Source organism: Stegodyphus dumicola, chromosome 4 (genome assembly GCF_044657685.1).
Source record: "Stegodyphus dumicola isolate Sdum_Otavi_A_Nest chromosome 4, ASM4465768v1".
Classification (NCBI taxonomy): domain Eukaryota; kingdom Metazoa; phylum Arthropoda; class Arachnida; order Araneae; family Eresidae; genus Stegodyphus; species Stegodyphus dumicola.
The window spans coordinates 224,582,998-224,605,794 of record NC_140771.1 but is presented as its reverse complement, the minus strand read 5'-3'; the positions used below and the strand labels follow the sequence as shown (position 1 = coordinate 224,605,794).

Sequence of the window (22,797 nt, the reverse complement as noted above, 5' to 3'; positions counted from 1 at the left end):
GAAAAGCGTGTATATGTAAAGCTCTCCAAGTTGAGTAGAGTTCTTCCAAATTCAGGTAAAAACCGAATGGCATAAAAAAAAAACAAAGGTATAAAAATGAACAGGTTTATCTGTTATTTGAGCAATTTTGGTTGCCTTCTTTGCCAGGGAGTCAGCTATGTCATTACCCTGGAGTCCACAGTGTGCTGCTACCCACTGCAAAGCAATCTCTGTGTCTTTCGATTAAATCATTATGGGGCAGATGAATATTTAAAATATCAGCAGAAACAGGTGCTTCGGATGAAGCAATGGTCAGGAGGGCAGCTCTAGAATCTCATAGTATAACAGCCCTTGAAAATTTTTCAGATTGGAGCTGGGGCAAGGCGATTTTAATTGCAGAGGTCGCGTCAAAGACTATTTTAGACCTTTCAACAGGAGTGTAAAATGAGAAGAGCCTGCAGAAGACACTAGCGCTAGCATTGATACGGTCATTCAACATGGAGCCGTCTGTAAACACATGCAGCCACTCATTATCTGGGTACAATTCATGGATAGTCTCCAAGGCTACAGCATTTAGAATTAAGTCATTTGTTTCTTTCTTAGAAACCTCACTTGATAGATTTATCCTAACCATGTACTTCCCTCCTTCAACTGAACATTGTGATTTGATGAGATTTTCCACCTCCCACTTCAGCCCTAGTTGTTCTTTCATATCAGAAACTCTCTGAAGGAAACTATACTGGGTTTTAAGGTTCCGCGAAAAGATTTTCCCCATCTTTTCGTAATAGATAAACTTAACTTTTTTTTAGATGAGACATGGTTAATCTGCAACCCTCTTATTCCGCTTTTGATTTATAAGGATGTACTAAAAAAATCATGCACGGACTGGGCATGTTCAAAAATCATGCATCATGCTCAATCATGCACGTGCTACCATTTATGCACAATCAACGCAGACACGGAAGTGTAACGCATGTGATCTAACTATTAACTGATACTTAACGATAAACATAAACGTTAGCTTTCAGAATTTTTTACCTGCAACTAGTGTACTCCGAGTATGCCCTTAGCCTTGGCGTAGGACTTTGCAGCCGTTCAATAGCAGGGCGTACCAGGTTCAATTAAGTAGGGGTTGCCAGATTATGCTTGGCGACCGTACTTTTTGCCAAACAATTCTTTTGATTACAACTCTTATATTCACTAATGATTATAACTTTATCATTAATTTCAAATTACAATTTCTAATCAAGAAACGGGATGACAATGCCAAATCAGGAAACCACTATGGTTATTTACCACAGAAACATAACCACTTACCGTATTTGAAGAATGGAACCATCTGAAACCATGTGACTCAAACGCCTTCTCAAAGCCGAACTATACTGGCACATCTGTATATTAATTTCATAAAAATTTTTATTTACCAAATCTATTAAAATTGAGTTTTCTTTAAAAATATAGCCCTACTCAAATGATTCGTATTAAATAACGGTACTTAAGTATTAATCAACACCACGTAGTTTAGGGATTTTTATAAACGAAAAGGTAAAAAAGTTACATGTCGGGTTTAAGTTGGTTGTTTTCAAGACCTTTTTAGAAACATTCTTCAAACTGTCGATATTTATCCTAAGTCGCAAACATTATCAACATAATCGCATTATCAACATATTCAAAAATTTTAAATACAAATTTTAATCATCAAATAAAGATTACATTAAAAAAGAAATAAAAGGCATTTTTTTACGAAATACTCCTATAATTTTTTAGTGCTGCTTTTCGTCTTAATAGCGATTTTCGTCTTACATAGTGATCTGCTTTCACTTAAAAAAACGCTAGAGAATTGCACAAAATCGGCACTGTTCCCTTTAGCAATTTTGACTCAAAATGCTACATTCCTGCAATATTGTTACCGCAGCTTTTCTACTGCTGGTAAATTTCATTAGTGACATTTTAAAATCAAGTTTAAGGCAAAAAATAGCATGATTTATCTATAAAAACATTTCTAGCTTGAAATAGAACAAAAAATACAAATAAAAATAACGGCGTAGGTTGACTGAAGGATTGCTATGAGCATGGTTGCCAGAAGATTGGTTAAGCGAATGGTTGCCAGAATTAGAAACGTTTTGAAAGTCCGGTGACTTCTCCTAAGGTGATTGAGATAATACGTAAATACCTAAATAACAAGCTATCAACTGGTTCCATAGTTGCTTCGATTTTAACTTTCTTTACTGAAACTGTAACATAACAAGTTAGAAAGCGAAACGATTCTTCAATAACATAAGGTAAAACTAAGGCAAAATGGCTCCAGGATCATTTTGTCATATAATATAATGCGGCTTTTATTAACACTTTTTTGTGCGACAATTCTTACATAAAAATGTCGTATGAGTCGTTTAACTAAAAGTATAAAACAGAAAAAGCATAATAAAATTGTTATTCAAAATGCAGTGAATAATAATGCTTACCTTGTAAGCAATATAGGACAAATACGTTTTTTGGCTTCCAATCGCAAACAATAGCTTCTACTACTGTTTACAATGCAATTATGACTATCCATAGTATGAGATGTACACGTGTTATTTATTACATAGTGTCACTACTGTGCACGATGAACATGAAGGATTGTTTTACCGTGAGAAATCCTTTAAGAAAACTTTCGCATGCATACACACCCCGTATTGTATTTGTGTTGTATCTGTATTTGTACCTAACCTCTCTCTTATGTAACAAAATGAACTATAATTCAACTACATTACTAAATCAAAGTTTTTCTTTTCTAGAACAATTTGAAATGGCTCTGGATATCATAGGAGATAATGAAGTAGTAAGTTAGCTACTAAAATTCCATCTGTTTATTACGTTTTCTTATCGATATGTCTTTTACAGAGATGATGAAAAAAACAATTACGATGCAGTACAGTAAATTTTGGTTTTTATATCCATTAAAGTAATAATTGATAATAATTTTTTTTCAGTTGGTAAATTTTTATGAAATGAATGATTTGCCTGTTATTTCTAAACAAGAAGTTTAGAGATTTCTTTGGATATAAATTTCGAATTAGTTCGATATCTTCATAACGGTTAAGATGTAAGACCGTGGTTTTGGTGGGAATAATCAAATAAGACAGATTTTCAATCGCGGAAGATTTCGGGTCACGTGGTATTTCCAACTAAATATATATAAAGTATATTCTTAATGCAGAGGGCTTAGCAGGAAGAATGATTAAAAACTATTAATTTAATAATTTAACATTAAGTAATTAGTAATTTTAGTACTGGTTGATCGGTTAGCTTGATTTTAATTCAATGGAATGAGTGACTATCTGCGTTTTCCCCGGCTTTTCAGAAAATAATGTAGAAAATTTACTTACGAGTTCTTCCAGCTTGGCTCTTGAACCTTGCTATAGATGCTGGAGGTCGACTTCTGGCATGCTTCCGTCTTCCACCACCCTCGGCACCATATCGAACATAATGGAATTATTTGCAAAATCAATTTTTGTGTTCGCGTCCCTAAGAAATTCTGTTCCTAAAATTATTTTATTTTGTAAATTTTTCAGCACGAAAAATTAAACTTTAAAGTTTTCGTCTTTCACCTGTACGTTAAGCGACAGCTTCCCCACACATTCACAAACTTTACATTGAGCGGCTGTGAATTCCGTAGTGCTGTTTTTAAATAGCCTTACTTTTCGAAAATTTCTATAATAGAGACATAATAGAGATTTAAAAAGTTTCATTTTGCTCCGGTATCCACGGGTACATTGTTTAAAAGAACCTGTATTACAGGTAGTTAGGAGTTCTTCACTACCACTGTATTTAAATGCACCTTAGAAAGATTTTGTGATGCACAAGGGGTCTGGACCCTAAAAATTCTCAGGCCCCTCTATTCGTTTAAAGCCTTTTTTCCTCCTAGTGTGTTCTGGGTACGCTGGTGGTCTTTGGCCTTATCCTTTTCATTCTTACTTGTTGACGGCTTGGCTAAAACACGTCTCCCTCAGTCGTACTTATTTCTTTCTATGGCCGCTGTCGGGAAAACTGCTGATGATATCCCCGAGTAGGAAATGTAGAACTTTCTACTATCCCCCGATTCTGTCATTTTACGGCTAATTCAAATAATTCTTGCCGCGTTCGTGGGTTTCTCAGCTCCATTAAATCTTGTAATGCTCGTAATAACCTTTTGGTAATATAATTTCAATGACTTCGCTATCGGGCTTCCTACCGTACAGCATATTCACTAGCTTGACTTTACGTAGAATGAACTGTGCGAGGTCCTCAATTCTCCGTTGGTAAAAGCTGTACAGTTCAGCTTCAAGCTTCGCACAATCTTTAACTATCGGGAAGGCCTTTAGGAGTGCCGCTTTAAAATTTTTAAAATTGTAGGTGAGGCTCCCGACTTCTCCAAGTAAGAATTTTCCAATCCTTTTTCACGAAGACTCCGCCTGTCCTCGGAGAGCACTCGAAACAATGGCTACCTTCTGTCTTTCGGGTACCGGATACGACTAGAAGTGAGTATCAAGGGCTTCCCAAAATGAAGTGACGGAGTTCTGACCGTTGAATGCCATTGCTGGTTTGATGGATGCTCTTACTCTCTGTATTAGAAAACCAAATCCATCCAAAGAGCTTGCCACCGCATCGAGCTGGCGACTTCTGAATATTGTGGGGATGATTGCCTGTCCTGTCCGTTGGCCATCGGTTTCGAATAGCAATTCGGGAGCCAGATGTAGGAACCACTTGCTTATCTTCTAAGTGGCAACTGTACGTGTAGGAACTACACAGGAGAAGGGTTAAAAGTACCCTTTATTAAACGCTTTAAAATTCACAATGCGTCAACTTGACGCTAACACACTACGCCTCACTCGAACGGTAACTGAAATAACAAGAACTAAACTAAAAATTCGAAGATATTAACAAGTAAAAGAAATTAAGCTACAAGGCTCAGAAAACTCCTGTTACTTAAAACTGCGTCGAAAACTAGTGGCAGCAAAATAAAAGCTGTTTTGCAACGTAAACCAGCAATAACTGCGGAAATGGAAGGTCACGCTACAGAGCTGACGACGAATACCCAAAACTCTCTAATTTCCTTCTAGAACTCTGTATTTAAATTTTTTCTCCTCAGCATAACATTTGCATTTCTTCACGCGCGCTACCAAATTTAACTATTCTGGTATTGGCAATTAGAGGAATGGAGGTTTATAGAAAAGAACGTAAAATTAAACAAAATTGCTTATTTAAAATAAATATAAATCCCTAAAATGTAATCAACATTTTAGCATATTTTTCTAATTTACAGTTTATATGTGTAATGAGTGATTTAACATCGATTTGAAATCGGCAGATGGGGATTACATCTGGCGAAGGAACAGCTGTTAGTTTGCATTTTGAAGTCTTTTTAATTAAACAGGTGTGCACTGTTTAATTATCCATGTTAATTTGGATTTAGAAGAATACGATGTACGTTAAAATCAATTTGGAAAATTTTTACTTGGTTAAGTTAACTGAAGAAAGAAATTCGCTTAATGTCTAAAGGATTCAATTATATCTTTGAGGAAGATTATTAGAGTAACGGAAAATCACACAAGTGCTGAAAATTTAATCAGGTTTTTCATTTTAATGCATTTATTTTTAGTCATCTTTCTTTCAAGGTCTACCATCTATCTAATTTTATAAAATTGTATTAAACTCATTCATATTTCTGTTTGATTTCAAAATTTAATCTCATTATCACTTAAAATAGTGGTGCTGCTAACAAGTTGGAATTTAATCTTTGATTAAAAATCCGTCATTTTCGGCAGCCGTGCTATATTTGACAAAATTGAATAAGTTTTGAAGAACAGCCGAAATTTTCGGTAAATTACATCAGGCAGTTCTTCTGCCCCCCCCCCCCATAAAAGAAAAGTCACTGGGGTGATTAATATTTGGTCTATCGAACTTTTTTCAGCTGCTTAAGATTCCTGTGTAATTTGCTCTTGTTGTGGAAAGTGAGGTTTGCAATCTAGATCACAAATGACCAGGCAAATAAGAAGAAGTAATTGGTTAACTGTTCCAAAGATCTCAGTCCAGATCCTATAAAAAGAACTTATATTGTTCAAAATCCAGTTGCAAAATTATTTGTACACTCCTTGTTTATTGAATAGCATACAAGGATGGTTTATTATATACTTTTGAAAATTGGACAGAGAATACAAATAGTGTTCACACACTTTTGTAACGATTTTGCAAAGATATATATATATATGTAAGATAAAAATATATGAATCAAAATTATAGTTTAAACTATAAACATTAATTCTTCCTCTCTATTCTAAAATCGTAATAACTTATCTGCATTGCGTCATTCAAATTAATCATGCGATCTTACGTAACCGTTAATACCAGATGTCTCTTGACAACCAATCACCGAATTGTAAACCAAAACTTTTCTCTTCGCGTGCTTCCATCTTGCATAACTACGCACTTCAGCTTTTGCTCTGTGCTGTGCTGAGATGTAATTTCCCTGGCTTGCTTTCTATCTCAACAATATCAAAAATGTAAATCTTCTGTGGAAAGGCACGAGTAGAGTGCCAAGTGATTGTGGCCACAAATATCAATTGGAAATAAAAATGGAATTAAAACTGCCTCGACTGCCAAGTTCTTTAAATACTACGCAATCAAATTCGTCTTCAATATGGATCTAATCACGCATCTACAGTGTTCCGTCTTTTTTTCTTTGCTTATATTATGACAATTAAGCCGGTAGGATAGTTTCCTGCAGCCTGAAACCTCAATGGAAAATTTAGTTCTGCTCTTCAAATCATCGTTTTGTGATAAATCCAAGATAATGTGAAAGAAGTGAATCATCAAGTTTGTTTTTTCAGTGTTTAAAAAATAACAGATCATTCTTCTGCTGTGGTGTTTTGCAAGTGCTTCAAAAAAATAATCACGCGTAGTGTTTATAGATTGAAAGTAATCTCTCGATAAATTGAGAAGTTCGAATGCCTAGTAAAAAGGAATATTGAATTTGCTTCGCCGATCTCTACAATATTTAGAAAAAAAGTGCTTTAAATCATCAGTGAATTACCGTTTAGGAATTAAGCCTTACAGCGAGTTCAAGGTCGATCTGAGTTAGTGTTTGCAAGTATGTGCGACAGAAAATTATTTGCACTTCCGCTTTTTCAACAGCTCAAAATGTATTACATTCGTGTGAATTTAGCTCAGGAACTAAATTATTTAATATGTTGCGAATTCTACAGTTTTGATTTCAATTTTGGTTAAAATTTCTGCAATTTGTTTTGAGAAAATCTGAAATTCATGTTCATTAATTTTTCTAATTTTCATAATTATGTGTGAGCAAATTAAGTAACGAATTTTAAGCTATTTAAATTATTCATAGGGAAGGATATTAAGTTTTTATGTTTTTGAAATTTTGTTGAGAATTTTCGATACGAATTTTATAATTATTCTAAAAATAAAGATGTTAAAAATAAGTGAAATTAGTAGAGATAAGTAATATAAAATTATGGTAAAGGCATGTTAAAATTTATGGGTTATTGTGTGTTAAGTATAGTATGATGAGGGTGTACTAGTTCCTTCAACAGAGGCCTTTAATTACCTCTGTACAGTTGTTCCCTTCACCCTCTTCAAGTAAGATAATGTTGGAGGCTCTCATTTTATGAGTGTTTGTAATTTTTTTATATTATTATTATATTTTTTTATTATGGAATGTATTAGTGTAGTTCTCAAAGGCCAGTTACCTTAATGCAAGGAACGGAGGCCTTTTCAAGTAACTGTCTAGGCACCATGGGCCACCAGTGCAGAAAACACACTGGTTAGCTCAAGAGGACAGCCCTATTGATGGATATGTTTGTTTAGAAGTATTGCGAGTCTTCCAGTTTGGTAAAATCAAGAATTGTAAATGAAAGATGATAACGGTGAAACCATAAATTCTGAAAATCTTAATCCTATTATTTATGATATTAAATTATAATTTATCAGTATGGAAATAAGTATCATAAATATTTATGTGCATTGCATTTAATTATAAGAAATGATTGTGTAAAAGTTTATTTTGTGATATTCTGTAATAACAAGAACCTTCCCTGAAGAATTATGATTATGTGAACTCTCAAACAAAAAGACTTTTGGACTGAAATGTTGAAAAATTCAATAGGACTCTAAAAATTAAGAATCTATTAAAAAAAAAAATATATATATATATATTTATAAATAATACTTTACAGGATCAAAATTTTATTATTTATTTATATTTTTTTTAATTTGCTTGCGCTTTAACTCTTTTTCTTTAAAAAGGCTTCTCTGTCGCTACGCCTTTTTCTTTTTGAAGGGGGAAATATGTAAGATAAAAATGTATGAATCAGAATTATAATATAACTATAAACATTAATTCTTCCTCTCTATTCTAAAATCGTAATAACTTATCTGCATTGCGTCATTCAAATTAATCATGCGATCTTACGTAACCGTTAATACCAGATGCCTCTTGACAACCAATCACTGAATTGTAAACCAAAACTTTTCTCTTCGCGTGCTTCCATCTTTCATAACTACGCACTTCAGCTTTTGCTCTCTACTGTGCTAAGATGTAATTTCGCTGGCTTGCTTTCTATCCCAACAATATCAAAAATGTAAATCTTCTGTGGAAAGGCACGACTAGAGTGCCAAGTGATTGTGGCCACAAATATCAATTGGAAATAAAAATGGAATTAAAACTGCCTCGACTGCCAAGTTCTTTAAATACTACGCAATCAAATTCGTCTTCAATATGGATCTAATCACGCATCTACAGTGTTCCGTCTTTTTTCCTTTGCTCTTATTATGATATATATATATATATAAGCAAACCTTAGAATTTTATTTTCTAATATGTTCAGTCTGATAACTCTTTTGTTGAAATATCATATTACATACTAATTCAGAAGTCAAACAACAAAAATCAGCGTTATATTTTCAAAATTTTCACAGGACTAGTTTCGATGGTTTTACAGAACCACCATCCTCAGCTGCAAAACCGCAAATGAACAAGATAGGAAATAATGATTAGATAAGATAAGAAAGCCTGGACAAGAATAAGCAAGTGGCGCCATCTGTTGGTGAAACCAGAACTAAAACATAATTTTTTAAAGGCCAAAGGCAAAGATGGATTGGAATTAGGATCGTTAACAAGAACAGAAAATTTTTTTGAATGTGAAATGCCTCTAGAAAATCCAGTTCTCCAATGAAAGATGTTTTTTGAATAATTTTGGCAGCAGAAAAATTGAAAGTGTTGTTTTCGGACCAACAATGTTGAGCAACAGAAGACTTCTGTGTTTCCTTTTTTCTAACATATGCCTCATGTTCCCTGACGCGAAATTTTAAGGCTCTCTTAATTTGGCCAATGTAAATTAAACCACACTGGCAAGGAATCCTATAAATACCCCAGGAATTCATATCCGGAATGGGGTCCTTGAGTATGGAAATCGGAATTTTATTGATGGGAGAATAAACAACCCGAAAGTTAAATTTCTGCAAAATATGTGCAACTTTATAGCTAATTGATGGAAAGAAGGGAATGACAACATAATTTTTATAATTTTTTAACTGCTTGATTAATAATTTTGGGTGGAAAGACCCTGTCAATAGCTAATGCTTTTAAATAATTTAGTTCTTCATCAAGGGCTAGTTTGGAGGAGCAAACTTGAAGAGCACGGAAAACATAGGAATAAAATGAAGCTAAAACTTTTGTTTAGTCGGATCACATGATTTAAAGTGTGGTGGAAGGCAAACCGATGAAGGTTTGCGGTAAACCGTAGTACTGAAGTTGGATGTGTTACGTGTGACCAGAATGTTGAGAAACGGAAGAGAATTGCAAGTCTCAAGTTCAAAAGTGAACTGAATAGCAGGATCAATAGAATTCATTGTTGAAAGAACTTTATTTAAATCATCTTTATTATCTTCAAACAGAGTAAAAGTATCGTCTACGTAGCAGAACCATACCAGGAAGTTTAAAGTTTCAAACAATTTTGATTTATAATAATGCATTTAGATATCAGCCAGGATGGGACTGAGGAGGCTTCCCATGGCTAATCCCTCAGTTTGCTTGTAATATTTATTTTGGAAAACAAAATGTGTTTGTTTCAAACAGAGTTGAGTGAGAGAAATTAGCTCATCAATTTGAAGAATGCAAGAGAAATGAAATTCGCGAAGTCTGATTTCTAGACATCTTAATGTACCCTCCACTGGAACATTGGTGAATAATGATTTTACATCAAGAGAAACCATGAGTAAATTTCTAGGAGAAATGTTTTTAACCTTTTTTACAAACTCTATTTAATTTTTTGTGGTGTAAATGTTATTGTCTAATAGAGCTGAAAATCTAGAAACTAAATATTTAGCTAAGGGATACGAGGCAGTACCTAAATTTGATATAATAGGGCGGAAAGGAATACCACTTTTATGAATTTTGGGAAGAGCATATAATCTGGAACAATTCGCAACAGATGGGATAAGCGAATGTTTTAAGTTGCTTGAAATGATTTGTGAAGATTTGATCGCAGTTTTTATTTTTGAGAAGTCCGAAGGTGAAGGATTGTTTGATTTCTGAATTAGTATTTATTCGGAGTGTTATTGTGTCTTAATTATCATATTACATCTTGATTTCCAAGATAAAAGAGCTTTTCTTAAAACATCAAGGTTGATTTTATTTTACTCCTCCTTCACAATCTTCCAGAGATCCCCAGAGTTTTGAGATGCCGTTTATAAAGAGCTTGTTTTAAAAGTCCAAATGCTCATTAATCCATAGGAGATATATCAGAGCACTCGGGTGGGATGCATTTAAAGAGAATAGCTTCAATTCCGGTTTCATTTCTCATTTTAGAGGTATAACTTTTGGAGCCTTATTCTGATGGATCTTAACACAGTGAAGATTGTTTGGACAAAGGGATAGAATTTCTTCATTAAAAACAGATGTTAAAACATATTTCTGATAGTAAACAGAATTAATTTTGAGATTATTTTCTACTTTCCTTATTTAACTTTTCCGTTATAAGAAAATCCAGTAATAACTATAAAACCTTTGGAAAAACTTTTCTTGTTTTCTCTGAACCAATATATTAAGTATTTCTCTCCTCTTTTTCGGTAGTAAATCGATCTCTTTCTATTGCATTCAGATAAGTATATCCAAGCCTCATCAATTGTAAATATATATTTTCATTTTTCACCTGCCAAATTAATTTCATACAGCAATCTGCACATGATCTTAGCTGAGAAACATGTTTCGACGTTAAGCGATGAACATTATGCTTTTTGGTTTTAATTAGCTTTGAATCAGATTTTATGATTTTATTCACAGTTCCCACAGAGATATTTAAAGATTTTGTTGTAGCGTGTTTTTTTTTGGGGGGGGGGCTGGATTTTCCTTTAAAACATGAGATGCAACTTTTACATTTTATAAGAACTGTACTTACCTCTGTATGGGTATGGATTTTTTGCCTTTTTTCCAAGTCAGATGTAAACTTTGAGGCTCCTTTCCTTTCATACTTGTGAAAAATTGTATCTTTGAAATATATACAAACGTAAGTTGTTATTTTGTTTATATTTTATTTTTGTCTTTGAATAATGCGTGCTGAATTTCATTTTCGACGTGTTTGTAACAGCGCGATTTTTCAGTAGTTAGGTTCTGGCAACAGTAAAAATATTGCTAAGTCTGTTCTATTCTTTTTAATTTTAAGAGGAATTTATGCTGTGTTTTTGAAATATAAAAAGTAAAGGCATCTTTTTGTGATATTTATAAAGATGCACATATTCAGTTCCGATGTGCTTACGTGTAATAAATGTGTTTATTAAACAACTTGGAGTTTTAATGAATATTTATTGACTTTGGAGTATTTTTGAGAGGCAATTATTTTTCAATACTAATTATGTCCCTTTTTTACGTGTAGAAAAATTAAAACCATGTTTTTCATATTTTTTTTATGCTTGAATAAGAGTATTTCTGTTCGGACAGCGCAAAAATATAGCATTCGATCCATTGCTTATTTTTAGTGACATTTTTAAAGAAAAGAATATCTTTAATGCTGCAGACGATAAATAAACCTTATTCAAATTTGATGCCAATCACGTTTATATTTTAAAATTAATATTTAAATTCATGCAGCAAATCAGAATCGTTACAAAAATGTGTGGACATCCTCTGTAATTGTAAGAAACCCAGAGTCAAATGCACTAATTCTTAGGAAAGTTACAACCAGAAAGAAACCAGAAAGCCGAGTGGATTCTAAGAAGAAATTAAATGGCAAAATAAAAATAACATTTTTCTCGGCATTACTTTAGATATCACACTTAATTTTAGACCCTTTTGGAAAATGTATTCAAAAATTTCATAGTTGCCATCTTAAGGTCATCACTGGGCAAGATAAAAGCTCTTAGAGAGATAGAAGAAGCTCTTTGGTACATTACGAATATAATAATAATACTAATAAAAATAACAATTTCACGATATTACTCTTAATTTTTTATAACCATTTCCTATTTTAAAGAATAGAATGTTAAATAAAAATCTGAAATATTTCAGATTTTAAATTACGTCTAAGGGGGCGTTTTTTTTAACATTTTGTGCGTTACCTTTATTTATAAAATATCACGTTCTTTGCATTTAAGCTATAAAATTAAGTTCAATAGCAATGTCGCAAAATAATTTTAAAATGAGCATATCTTTAGAATTTCTGATACACAGTTCGATGCGCTGGAGATGAAAGGTCCCCCCCCCCCCGTAGAATGTTGCCATCGCTGGCTTTTAAATCGTTGAGTTTGTTACTCAGAAATTCGTTAAAGTTTTACAAAATAGGAAATCGATAATAAAACAAATTCCAAATTTCAAATTTGGTATTTTAGATGCCCATATTCGCAATAGGATGACGTCAATGAAAATTGGATGGCGCTAGATACCGTTGTTTTATCACAATGCGAGAAATATACACAAATTTATGCAAATTTTTCATTATTTAATTTCTTCAAATATAATGCAGGACTCTAACATTTGGTGGCAACAGTTTGAAAAGTGACTCGCACATTTATAGAGAACCAACGCAAAATCGCAAAACGAAAACAATAGTCCTTCATAGACAGAGGCCCTTCGGACTAAAAAAAAAGGGGGAACTGTTCTTTATCTCTCGTTGTACTAGGCCGATTGAAGAAATTCAAATTGCGTTTTCCATGTCTCGAAAGTACGACTTAGGATATACATTAGATTTATATATAGCTTTGTTCTAACATAGGTATTTTGACACAAAATCGGACTTTTTCTGAAATGACATACCATTTTTTTTCCCACACGCCGATTCTACGTCTCAAATTATGCCTAGGTATTAAATTTTGTAATTTTTGGTGGGAAATTTATGGAGAAATTTAAAAGTTCATCTTGTCGAATTTTTTTTCAGTTTACGCCAAGAATACGTAATTCACTTGGTGAACTTCTTAATTTATGGAAACCTATTTTCTTTTCCTTTTTCTTCATTGTCCAAAAAGTCATCGTTCATACTTTCAAATAATTTTAACAAAGTGCGTAAACTACATTTTCGTTATTATTGCTTATAATAAAAACGTCAAATTTCAAAATGTAAATTCACGTATATCCTAGGATATTTTGAATAAAATAATTGTTTGCAAATATGCTTACAAATAAATCTTCTTTAAGATGATGGCAAAACGTTTATAGGTTATATTTCAAAATCGTTTTCCAAAAATTTATGAAAATTATTAAAAAATACAAATTTAAAATGAAAAATAAAAAATAAAAAAATGAATTCATGAAAAATAGGCGAATTTTATTTGGAATGCATCTAAACTAAGAAATATGAAAGGAATATGAAAATATAGAAATATGAAAGGAAGAATCTGAGTTTAATAAAAAAAAGATATTAATAACTATATCAATTAACTATATAATTCAGTTAACACTGAGGAGATAAAATTTGAGAGCTAATTTTTTAAAAACTACTCGTGCAATTGCTACAAAACTTCGCAGTTTGACTTAACTTGAGTCGTAGAATCGAAATATGGAAAAAAAAAAAAAAAAAAAAAAAAAAAAAAAAAAAGGGGGGGGGCATGTCATTTAAAAAAAAGTCCGATTTTTTGTCAAAATGCCTATGTTAAAACAATGCTATTTACAAATCTAATACATGTCCTAAGTCGCACTTTCGAGACATGAAAGTTGAATTCCGTCAATCGGCCCAGTAGAGCGAGAGATATAGAACTGTCCCCCCTTTATTTTCACAGTGTACATAGAAAATAATGTAATAACTATATCAAGAGAATAAAATTCGGATCAGTACAGCATTTAAAAAAAAATTGGCTGTTAAAAATCTGTAGAAGTGTTGAAAAACAGGAAAATACTTATCAGAATACCAAAATTTAATACATTTTCCTCGGACAGAATATCCATATTCTGTCAATACCATTAAATTCATTTTGTCGCAGATTGTACTGCACTACGCAAGAACTAAGTACATTGATTCATTAAATGATGATTATTCGAACACGCAAGGGCTACTTGCTAAAAAGAAGGAAGCATTCTCGGAGGATTTTTCAAGTAAAATGGGCTTAAATTCTCATTTTATAGGAGAAAAACTATGAAAACATTCCCTCAACTAACTTGTTAGCCGGCACGTAAACCCGCTTGAACTACTAGAAGCCACTAGGCTGCTTGCACGCTTCCATTAATGAAATAAAGAACGAATTTGAGCACTTTAACTTCCCCAAAAAGCATATGATCTGAGAAATTTTCGCCTTGAGTGGAAGGGGAGAGGAACAGAATTTCAATTTAGAAACTTTTTTTCTACATTTCGGTGTTTAGCGAAAAATAATATAAACAGAATGTATCAAAATAAATCTATTACAATTTGAGAAAAAGAGATTAATATTTTAATGAAAGTAGAAAAAGAAATATATAAAGAAAGGATCACGATCTACGTTACGTGGCTACAAAATTTCGTCATTATCATTACACTTTATTTTGAACGCAGGTTGTATTGTATTCAAGAACAACTAGATATTTGTATTCGATTATACGATAGTAGAACCTTATTCTAATTGTTATACGAACGATATAATTTAACATATTGTTACGAAATGTCAAGGCGCGGTGAGATGGCTTCTCCGCAAAGCAGTTTTAGGGTTGCTATAAAAGGGCGCGAGAAGGCACTGTTCCCACATCTGTCTTATCTAGTTAGTCCGTGCGGAGATGATCGAGTTGGCAGCCGACCAGCGAGTGCCGAGTGGGTCGTCGAGTGCACCGAAGGAGTCTCTTAGTGCATCGTCAAGAGAGCGTGTTGAGCTCCGGGAACGACTGAACCGAAGAGTCGGGAGCTGTGCTCTGTATGTCTAGTGCATCGCGAGTTGCAGCGTGGAGAGTCTCGAGAGTAAGTGAAGTTCCGAGAACGACCAAGCAGAGTCGGGAGCTGTACTCTGGTGCTTTGCAGTGAAGCTGTCTCCACCTTGATAGCCTGTTAATCTGAAGATCGCTGATTGTTCCAGCGAGTGTTTATAGTAAATCTTCGACGACTGTAAAAGTGACTTTGGAGCTGTCCTGATGAAATATTGGCCCAATAAAAGTGTGTTTCGATACTTCATCTAGTGTCGTCGTTATTCATTCTAAATCTACGAACCCCGTACAAACGTGAAGGAAGAAAATAACGTAACAACTGGTGTCAGAAGAAAATAAAACCCAACAATATGCTTCAAAATGTTATTAAGAAATATAAATAAAGTTATTTTTAAAAATAATTCATTTTGTTATGCTGATCAGTTTCATAGCATGCATAATAAATGAAAAATCTTAAAAAGTCATATGTTGGCAATAACTTTTGACTTTTATTTGTTATACAAATATCGCTATCTGAAAACCATAAAACCTTTCCAAATTTTTAAAATAAAATTAATATTATCGATTTTTTGACAATGCAGATTCAAGCTAAATACTATGATATATTGTTACGGATTTGATATTTGAATAGCTAATGTTAGTTGAATTATAAATTAAATTGTTTTATTCCCCGTGCAGTGTAGCACGTGACGAATATTAAAGGAAAGCTAAGCCGGAAAATTAAAAATACAAGAGCACGTGCATTTAACATTTAATAAATATCTCTTTTTTTTATTTCAAGAAAATTCCAGAAAATTCTCGCACGCGATTTAAAATCTTACAAAAAGGAGGAAAACCTCTCAATTCAGTTGTTATTTTAGTTAGTTTGTTGTTGTTTGTTGTTATTCAGCAAGGTGAATGAAATGCGCTAAAATCACGTCTCGATTTATAAGGGTTGTGTTTAAATACCCAAATAATATACAAAAAGCCATTGCTGCAGCGAAAGCCCAAAAAAAAAAAAAAAAAAAAAAAAAAAAAAAGCAGAAACAAGCAATAAATTCCAACTTAAAGACGTTGACTTCCCCACGCAACCAAATAATACAAATAAATCAGCTTGGATAAAAAATAATCCAAATACTGAAAATGAAACTTGGCTCTTTTCATGGATTAAAGTACACATTAATAAAGCAAAACAATTCTTTCAAAAATTCAGAACTGCAAAAGCAATGACGAGTAAAATCGAAGTAGGCATAGCCGCTTTCGATTATTTTACGAGTATTCGCTTGGAATTCTAGTTTAATTCACTATAATTCCACTACTGCAACTTATTATTTCAACTCATCCTCATTCTGTATATATCATTCTTCAACTTGTAAAGTCTGTAAATAATTTTATTTACTTAAGATTTTACCTGTTTTGAACTTATTTTATTTTATGATTTTATGCTTCGAGCTCTAACTGCACTGCATTGGTTCTCATAAGCCATTTTTCCTATGGGCTATGTTTTAAAGCAAAATACAAAAATTTATAACAAATTAAGCAATTTTCTAGCTTAAGTAAAACTTTTAATGCACTTTGCTTACTTCGAAGCTGACCAACCAGGTGCCTTCTCAAGATCACATGACTCTCCTCTGACTGCCTTCACGCCAGCATACCGCAAGACGCAGAACATCCTTCGTGCAGACTTTACGAACTCATGAACTTTCATTTTCTTTGACTTTCGCCTCTGTGTGCTGATGCACTGATCTACATCTTTAATAATTTTAAACCTAGCAAATGTATAATGGTTGTAATTTTCATGATACTGGTAAAACCCTTGGAGGTTGAGGCCAGAAATAAAGATACGATCAAAGCTCATTTCAGTTGTTATTTTAGTTAGTTTGTTTATAAAACTGCTCTCTTGTTGACGTTAGCGAATTCGCGGATTAGCTTTCTCTAGCTGTTTTGAATTGAGTTCTTTTGAACGTTTGAGTAGTTAAAAGATAACTACTGTGAGATATTTTGTAATACTGCACGAATATCTGAGCGAAATTTAAGCATTTTTGTTGTGATAATAATAAATTTGTTTATTTTTCATCGAACTTGTGCATTCAATTCATAACGAACCCGTACGCACGCAACAATTTTTGGTGGCAGCGGTGGGATTTAAATGCCAAAAACAAGAGCAATGGAAGAACAGTTAAGGCAATTGATAGCAGCCTTTGCGTCGTTTAAAGAAGAGAGGAAACTAGCCAGGAAAAGATGGAAGCTGGTCAGCATCATTTAAAGAGGACTTGAAAGATTCTGTTAAAGCAGAGATGACGTCCGTTAAAGAAGTGATTAAACGGGACAAGAGCCGTTCAAGAAAAGATAGAAGCTGTTAAAGCAGAAATGAAGTGGGCCAAGAGGAAATTAAGAGAGAAATCACATGCATAATAGAAAACAAATTTGCAGCTATAGAAGACAGAATTGAAACGGTTGAAAACAGAGTTGGAGAAATTGAAGAAAAGGTTTCTGCCGTCCAGCAACAAATTGATGACAGGGTTCCTGCTGCCGTCACCAAAGAAGTTGACAGCCTAAAGAAGTGCATAGCGACGGCAGGAAACAATTCTGAAGGTTTTAAATTTCTATTTATGCCTGCTCGTCCCTCTCTTAAGCTATCTACATATGATGGGAGGACTTCCTGGCAAGTATATAAGATACAGTTTTCTATAGTAGCAGAAGCAAATGGGTGGGATCCCCAAGCTAAGGCCTGTCATCTCGCCGCTTCTCTGAGAGCAGACACAGAGGATATATTTCAGATTCTTCTCGAAAGCAAAAAGCTAGATTTCGAAGCTCTGTCGGCGCATTGGAGTTGCGCTTTGGGGAGAAATGTTAAAAGCTTCAATTAAAATCCCGACAACAGAGGCCCACCGAAACAGTTCAGGAGCTCGCCACAGATGTTGAAAGGCTGTCACATCACGCCTTTTCGGAGTGCCCGACAGAAACAAGGGAAATCCTGTCCCTGCAATACTTCATCGACGGCATCCGGGATCCTGAAATACAGAAAGCTCTGCAAATGGCGGATTTGAAGGACATAAAAAGTTCCCTGTTGTACGCCGTAAAATTCGAGGCAGCTCAGCAAGCAACTGGTAGAGATCGCTATCCAGTCAGAGTTGTGCGATTCCACGAGCCAGTGGAGCAATTGATGGCTCATTTAGATGATTTAGCCAGGAAAGTCAATGCTTTGATACGGAGTAGGAGTGAGATTAAAGTTGGTCTAAGATGTTGGAAATGTGGTATTGAAGGGCACATACGACGGCATTGCAGAACACCCCAGGGTATGGATAATAAAATGGATGATTTGAAAAGACCAGTGAATGCCTTGAGACGGAATATTGGTGAGAAGAAACAACCGTAAAGTGCTGGAACTGCGATGTTGAAGGCCACATACAAAGGAACTGCAGAACACTACAGAGCACGGAAAATAAGAGAGGCGGGTTAAACAGACAATTAAATGCCATGGGACGGAAAAGGATTGTTAAGAAACCAAAGTGCTGGAACTGTGGAGCTGAAGCCACGTACGAAAGAATTGCAGAACACCCCAGGGTACGGAAATTGAGATCATTTCTCAGCAACGACGCAGGAAACAAATTAATGACCATATAGAGGAACGGAGGTTGCCAGATAATGAGAAACCTTGTTTTAAAGCGCTCAAGATTTCTACAGGGGGTGGCAACAGTAACGGACTGTCCAGTAATGGGAATATCGATGGAGTTCCTTGCAATATGATCATTGACACAGGAGCTAATGTTACCATCATTCGGAAGGATTTAGCTCAACAGTTTAAAGATTTGGAGCCATCCCGTGTTACCCTTTGGACTGCGTCTGCTGATAAGATCGACATAGCTGGGAAGTTAAACGTGAGCATCACGTTTGGAAGTGGCGCCTACCATCACACGGCTTATGTAGAGGATATTACTGATCCATGCATACTCGGATTGGACTTTTTAAGGAAATATAATTTTTCCTTAGACTTCAAAAACAACAAACTGCTTTCAGCATCTGATGACATGACTGTCCATCCTCAGAAGGGATCCTCACCTGGAAATGCCGACGCCTTGTCCGAAAGACCCAGCTCGGGAAGCTGCCGAAATCATACTAAACCAAACGCAAGACTACCAGCTATTCTCCATCTCAAATGCTCTTCGTTCGAGACCTTCGTCTGCCCTGTGACCACCTGTTTGGTCGCCCTACGGATGCGCCTTCATCGCCTGAGGAATACATCCAAGATGTCCAGGCCCGGTTTGAAGTGATGCACCGTTCTGCACGAAAGCGAGTTATCTTGGCGACAGAGAAACCGAAGACCCGATAGGACACAAGAGCTACTGAACATCAATTCCATGGAGGAGACAAGGTGTGGTTGTGGAACCCAATTCGACGAAAAGGACTTTGTCCGAAATTACAGTCACCTTGTGATGGTCTGTACACAGTCCTAAACAGGCTGAATGACGTCGTGGTTCGGATCCGTAAGTCTTCGAACTCTAAACCTAAAGTCGCTCATTACGACAGGTTAGCGCATTACTGTGGCCATAGTACGTAATGTCAATAATTGTAAATAGTGTAAGGCGATGGTCCTTTTTGTTTCTAAATGTATATTTAGTATTTGATTTGTATTTTGTATTTGATTTTGTATTTAGTATTTGATTTGTCTTTAGTATTTGATTTGTCTTTAGTATTTGATAGCATTTGATTTGTTTTAGTTATTGCATTTATTGTTCATGTTGTTTGTTATTGTAATGTAATGTTTATCATTGCATTTATGCCTTAGTTGTAAGTTTGGCTTCCTGTCCAGAGATAGTACTTCCTGGGACGTGCAGTCCTTGGGAAGGGGGCAGTGTTACGGATTTGGTATTTAAATAGCTAATGTTAGTTGAATTATAAATTAAATTATTTTATTTCCTATGCAGTGCAGCGCGTGACGAATATTAAAGGAAAGCTAAGACGGAAAATTAAAAATTCAAGAGCACGTGCATTTAGCATTTAATAAATAAATACATAAATCTCTCTCTCTTTTTTTTTTTATTTATTTTTATTTTTTTTATTTCGAGAAAATTCCAGAAAATTCTCGCGCGCGATTTAAAATCTTATAAAAAGGAGGAAAACCTCTCAATTCAGTTGTTATTTTAGTTAGTTTGTTGTTTTAAGAATTTGTTTAGAAAACTGCTCTTGTTGACTGTAGCGAATTCGCAGATTAGCTTTCTCCAGCTGTTTTGAATTGAGTTCTTTTGAACGTTTGAGTACTTAAAAGAAAACTACTGTGAGATATTGTAATACTGCACGAATATCTGAGGGAAATTTAAGCATTTTTGTTGTGATAATAATAAATTTTTGTTCATTTTTCATCGGACTTGTGCATTCAATTTATAACAAACCCGTACGCACGCAACAATATTAACCCTCAGCTGAAGGGGCTGGCATATGGTACAATTTTAGAGGGGCGGCGTACGAATATTAGAGGGGCGGCCAGGTAGTTTTTCGAGCCTCTGCTTCGAGTTTGAAACTATTTAAACTTATACATTGCATTAATAAGGTGATTCGTCATAGTAAAAATGATATAAGAAAAAGAATAGCAGAAAAAAAGCAATAAAGATGGAAATTACAAATTTTTAATTAATTCAAAAATGGAATGCGCTGGAAATGTAATTTAAAGGTGTTTTAAATCGATCACAACTGAAAGAAATATTTCTTTCAGTTGTGAATATATATGTATTAAAATATATTTATAAAATAAAAAATAATAATATAAATTAAAGTTTAGTATTGCAAAACATTCAATCATTTTTAGGCGTTCAAACATTTCGAAGTTCTCATCTCAAAACTGGCTGGGAAATATGACATAAATATTGACAGAAAGCGTATAAACGATCGGAATGCATGGGAAGAGTATGGATCCCCTGTTTGTAAGATGTCGGGAGAAACAAAGGCAAGTCAGAATTTCTTCATTTTATTTAATTAAGAAGTTTTTCATTTAAAAAGTAGGTATAATTTGATGTGTAGCAAGATTTCCCTTTCTTTGTTATTGTTTAAAATACTATGTTTCGTGTCCTGTAATAAAAACAAACATACTGCTATCAGGTTTGTCATGTTTAAGTTGCTAGTCCGACGCTGTTCTGTCCAGTAGAGTTCTGAATGTATAAATCTCTCAATAAAGTATACAAAAAGTAGCTAAGTCAGGAAAAAGAAATGTTCAGGCACTGATTATGAGTTATTGAAATATCCTCTGTCAATGACTAAAGCCTGCAACACTTACACTAAAATGCATTATCCGGCTAGAAGTCTCGCTAATATGCACCACAGATGTCATTTTCGGTATCTTTCCAAGTTAAACTCAATCTAATTCATCTAGGAATTTGAAAATCAAGGTTTTTCTTAAAAAAGTTTTCATTTAATATAAGTGAAATATTTCCACATTGTTATAAAGGAAAAATTAATTTTTATAACTATTTTAAACTTTAACTTAAACTGATGGTTGTGCCGGATAAATTTAACAAAAAAAAAAAAAAAAAAAAAAAAAAAAAAAAAAAAAAAATCAAATATCAAATAATTCAAAACAAATCTAATTCATAATATATCAAAAGATGAATCAAATAAACAATCGTATATCATATCTATCAATCAATCGTATAGTGGTAGTACAATCTAAGTTTTAGGTTTGCGTTGTGAGTAACCTATGTCATGGAAAAATCAATAACCTCAAATTCAATTAAATTCCAGGTTTCTTAAAAGCCTCCCGGCTCAAACAAATGGAGGGACATGACATACCACAGAAACTACACTAAATTAAACAAATGAAACATAAAATACATATCAAACACATTTATTAATTTCTAGAATATTCAAACATATGATAACTAGGTAAACTGATCAGTCCCCTACAAATTAACCTTAAGAGGTAAATTAACATATATATCATTTTAAATCTTATACTCAAGTTAGGTGTACTAATTTTTTTTAACATTACATAACTCACAATTTAGGCGGTTGTACCACACGTATATTAATATAGTATCATTACTCGGCTACAATTTAAATACAAAAGACAGAAAAAAAAAATTCACTCACAGGGTGAAGTTCATACATTCAACTCCTATGCCATCATCGACTGATTAATATGGAGTGCTGATAGTTCAACAGATCGTCCTACTCATTGCGTTGACCATTCGAAGAGATCGAGAATGCCATCATCGACGGATTAATATGGAGTTTTAGATAGTTCAACAGATCGTCCTACTCATTTCGTTGACCATTCGAAGAGATCGAGAATGCCATCATCGACTGATTAATACGGAGTTTTAGATAGTTCAACAGCTAGTCCAACTGCTTTTAAATCAGGAACGCTAACGCTACAACAGAACCTGTATTAAGGTAACCTCGAGAACGTCAAATTAAAGTTCTTGGGAAAATATAACGAAGCAGCAGCAAAGCTATATCTTGCATAAGCACTTAGTCTCAACTCGAGCAAAATTCTC

At 34.0% G+C, this 22,797-nt stretch overlaps 1 protein-coding gene across 2 annotated transcripts in view; it reads left to right on the top strand.

The window, feature by feature from the left end:
• LOC118179497 (uncharacterized) overlaps positions 1-22,797 on the top strand; it is a 44,005-nt gene that overhangs the window by 5,687 nt on the left and 15,521 nt on the right. Inside the window, exons 2-3 of one of the 2 annotated variants that reach the window (XM_085814300.1) lie at positions 2,760-2,803; positions 21,114-21,251. In XM_085814300.1, coding sequence (XP_085670426.1) covers positions 2,760-2,803; positions 21,114-21,251 — 182 coding nt within the window. The remainder of the gene's footprint in view (positions 1-2,759; positions 2,804-21,113; positions 21,252-22,797) is intronic. The other variant, XM_085814301.1, reaches the window with a different exon arrangement.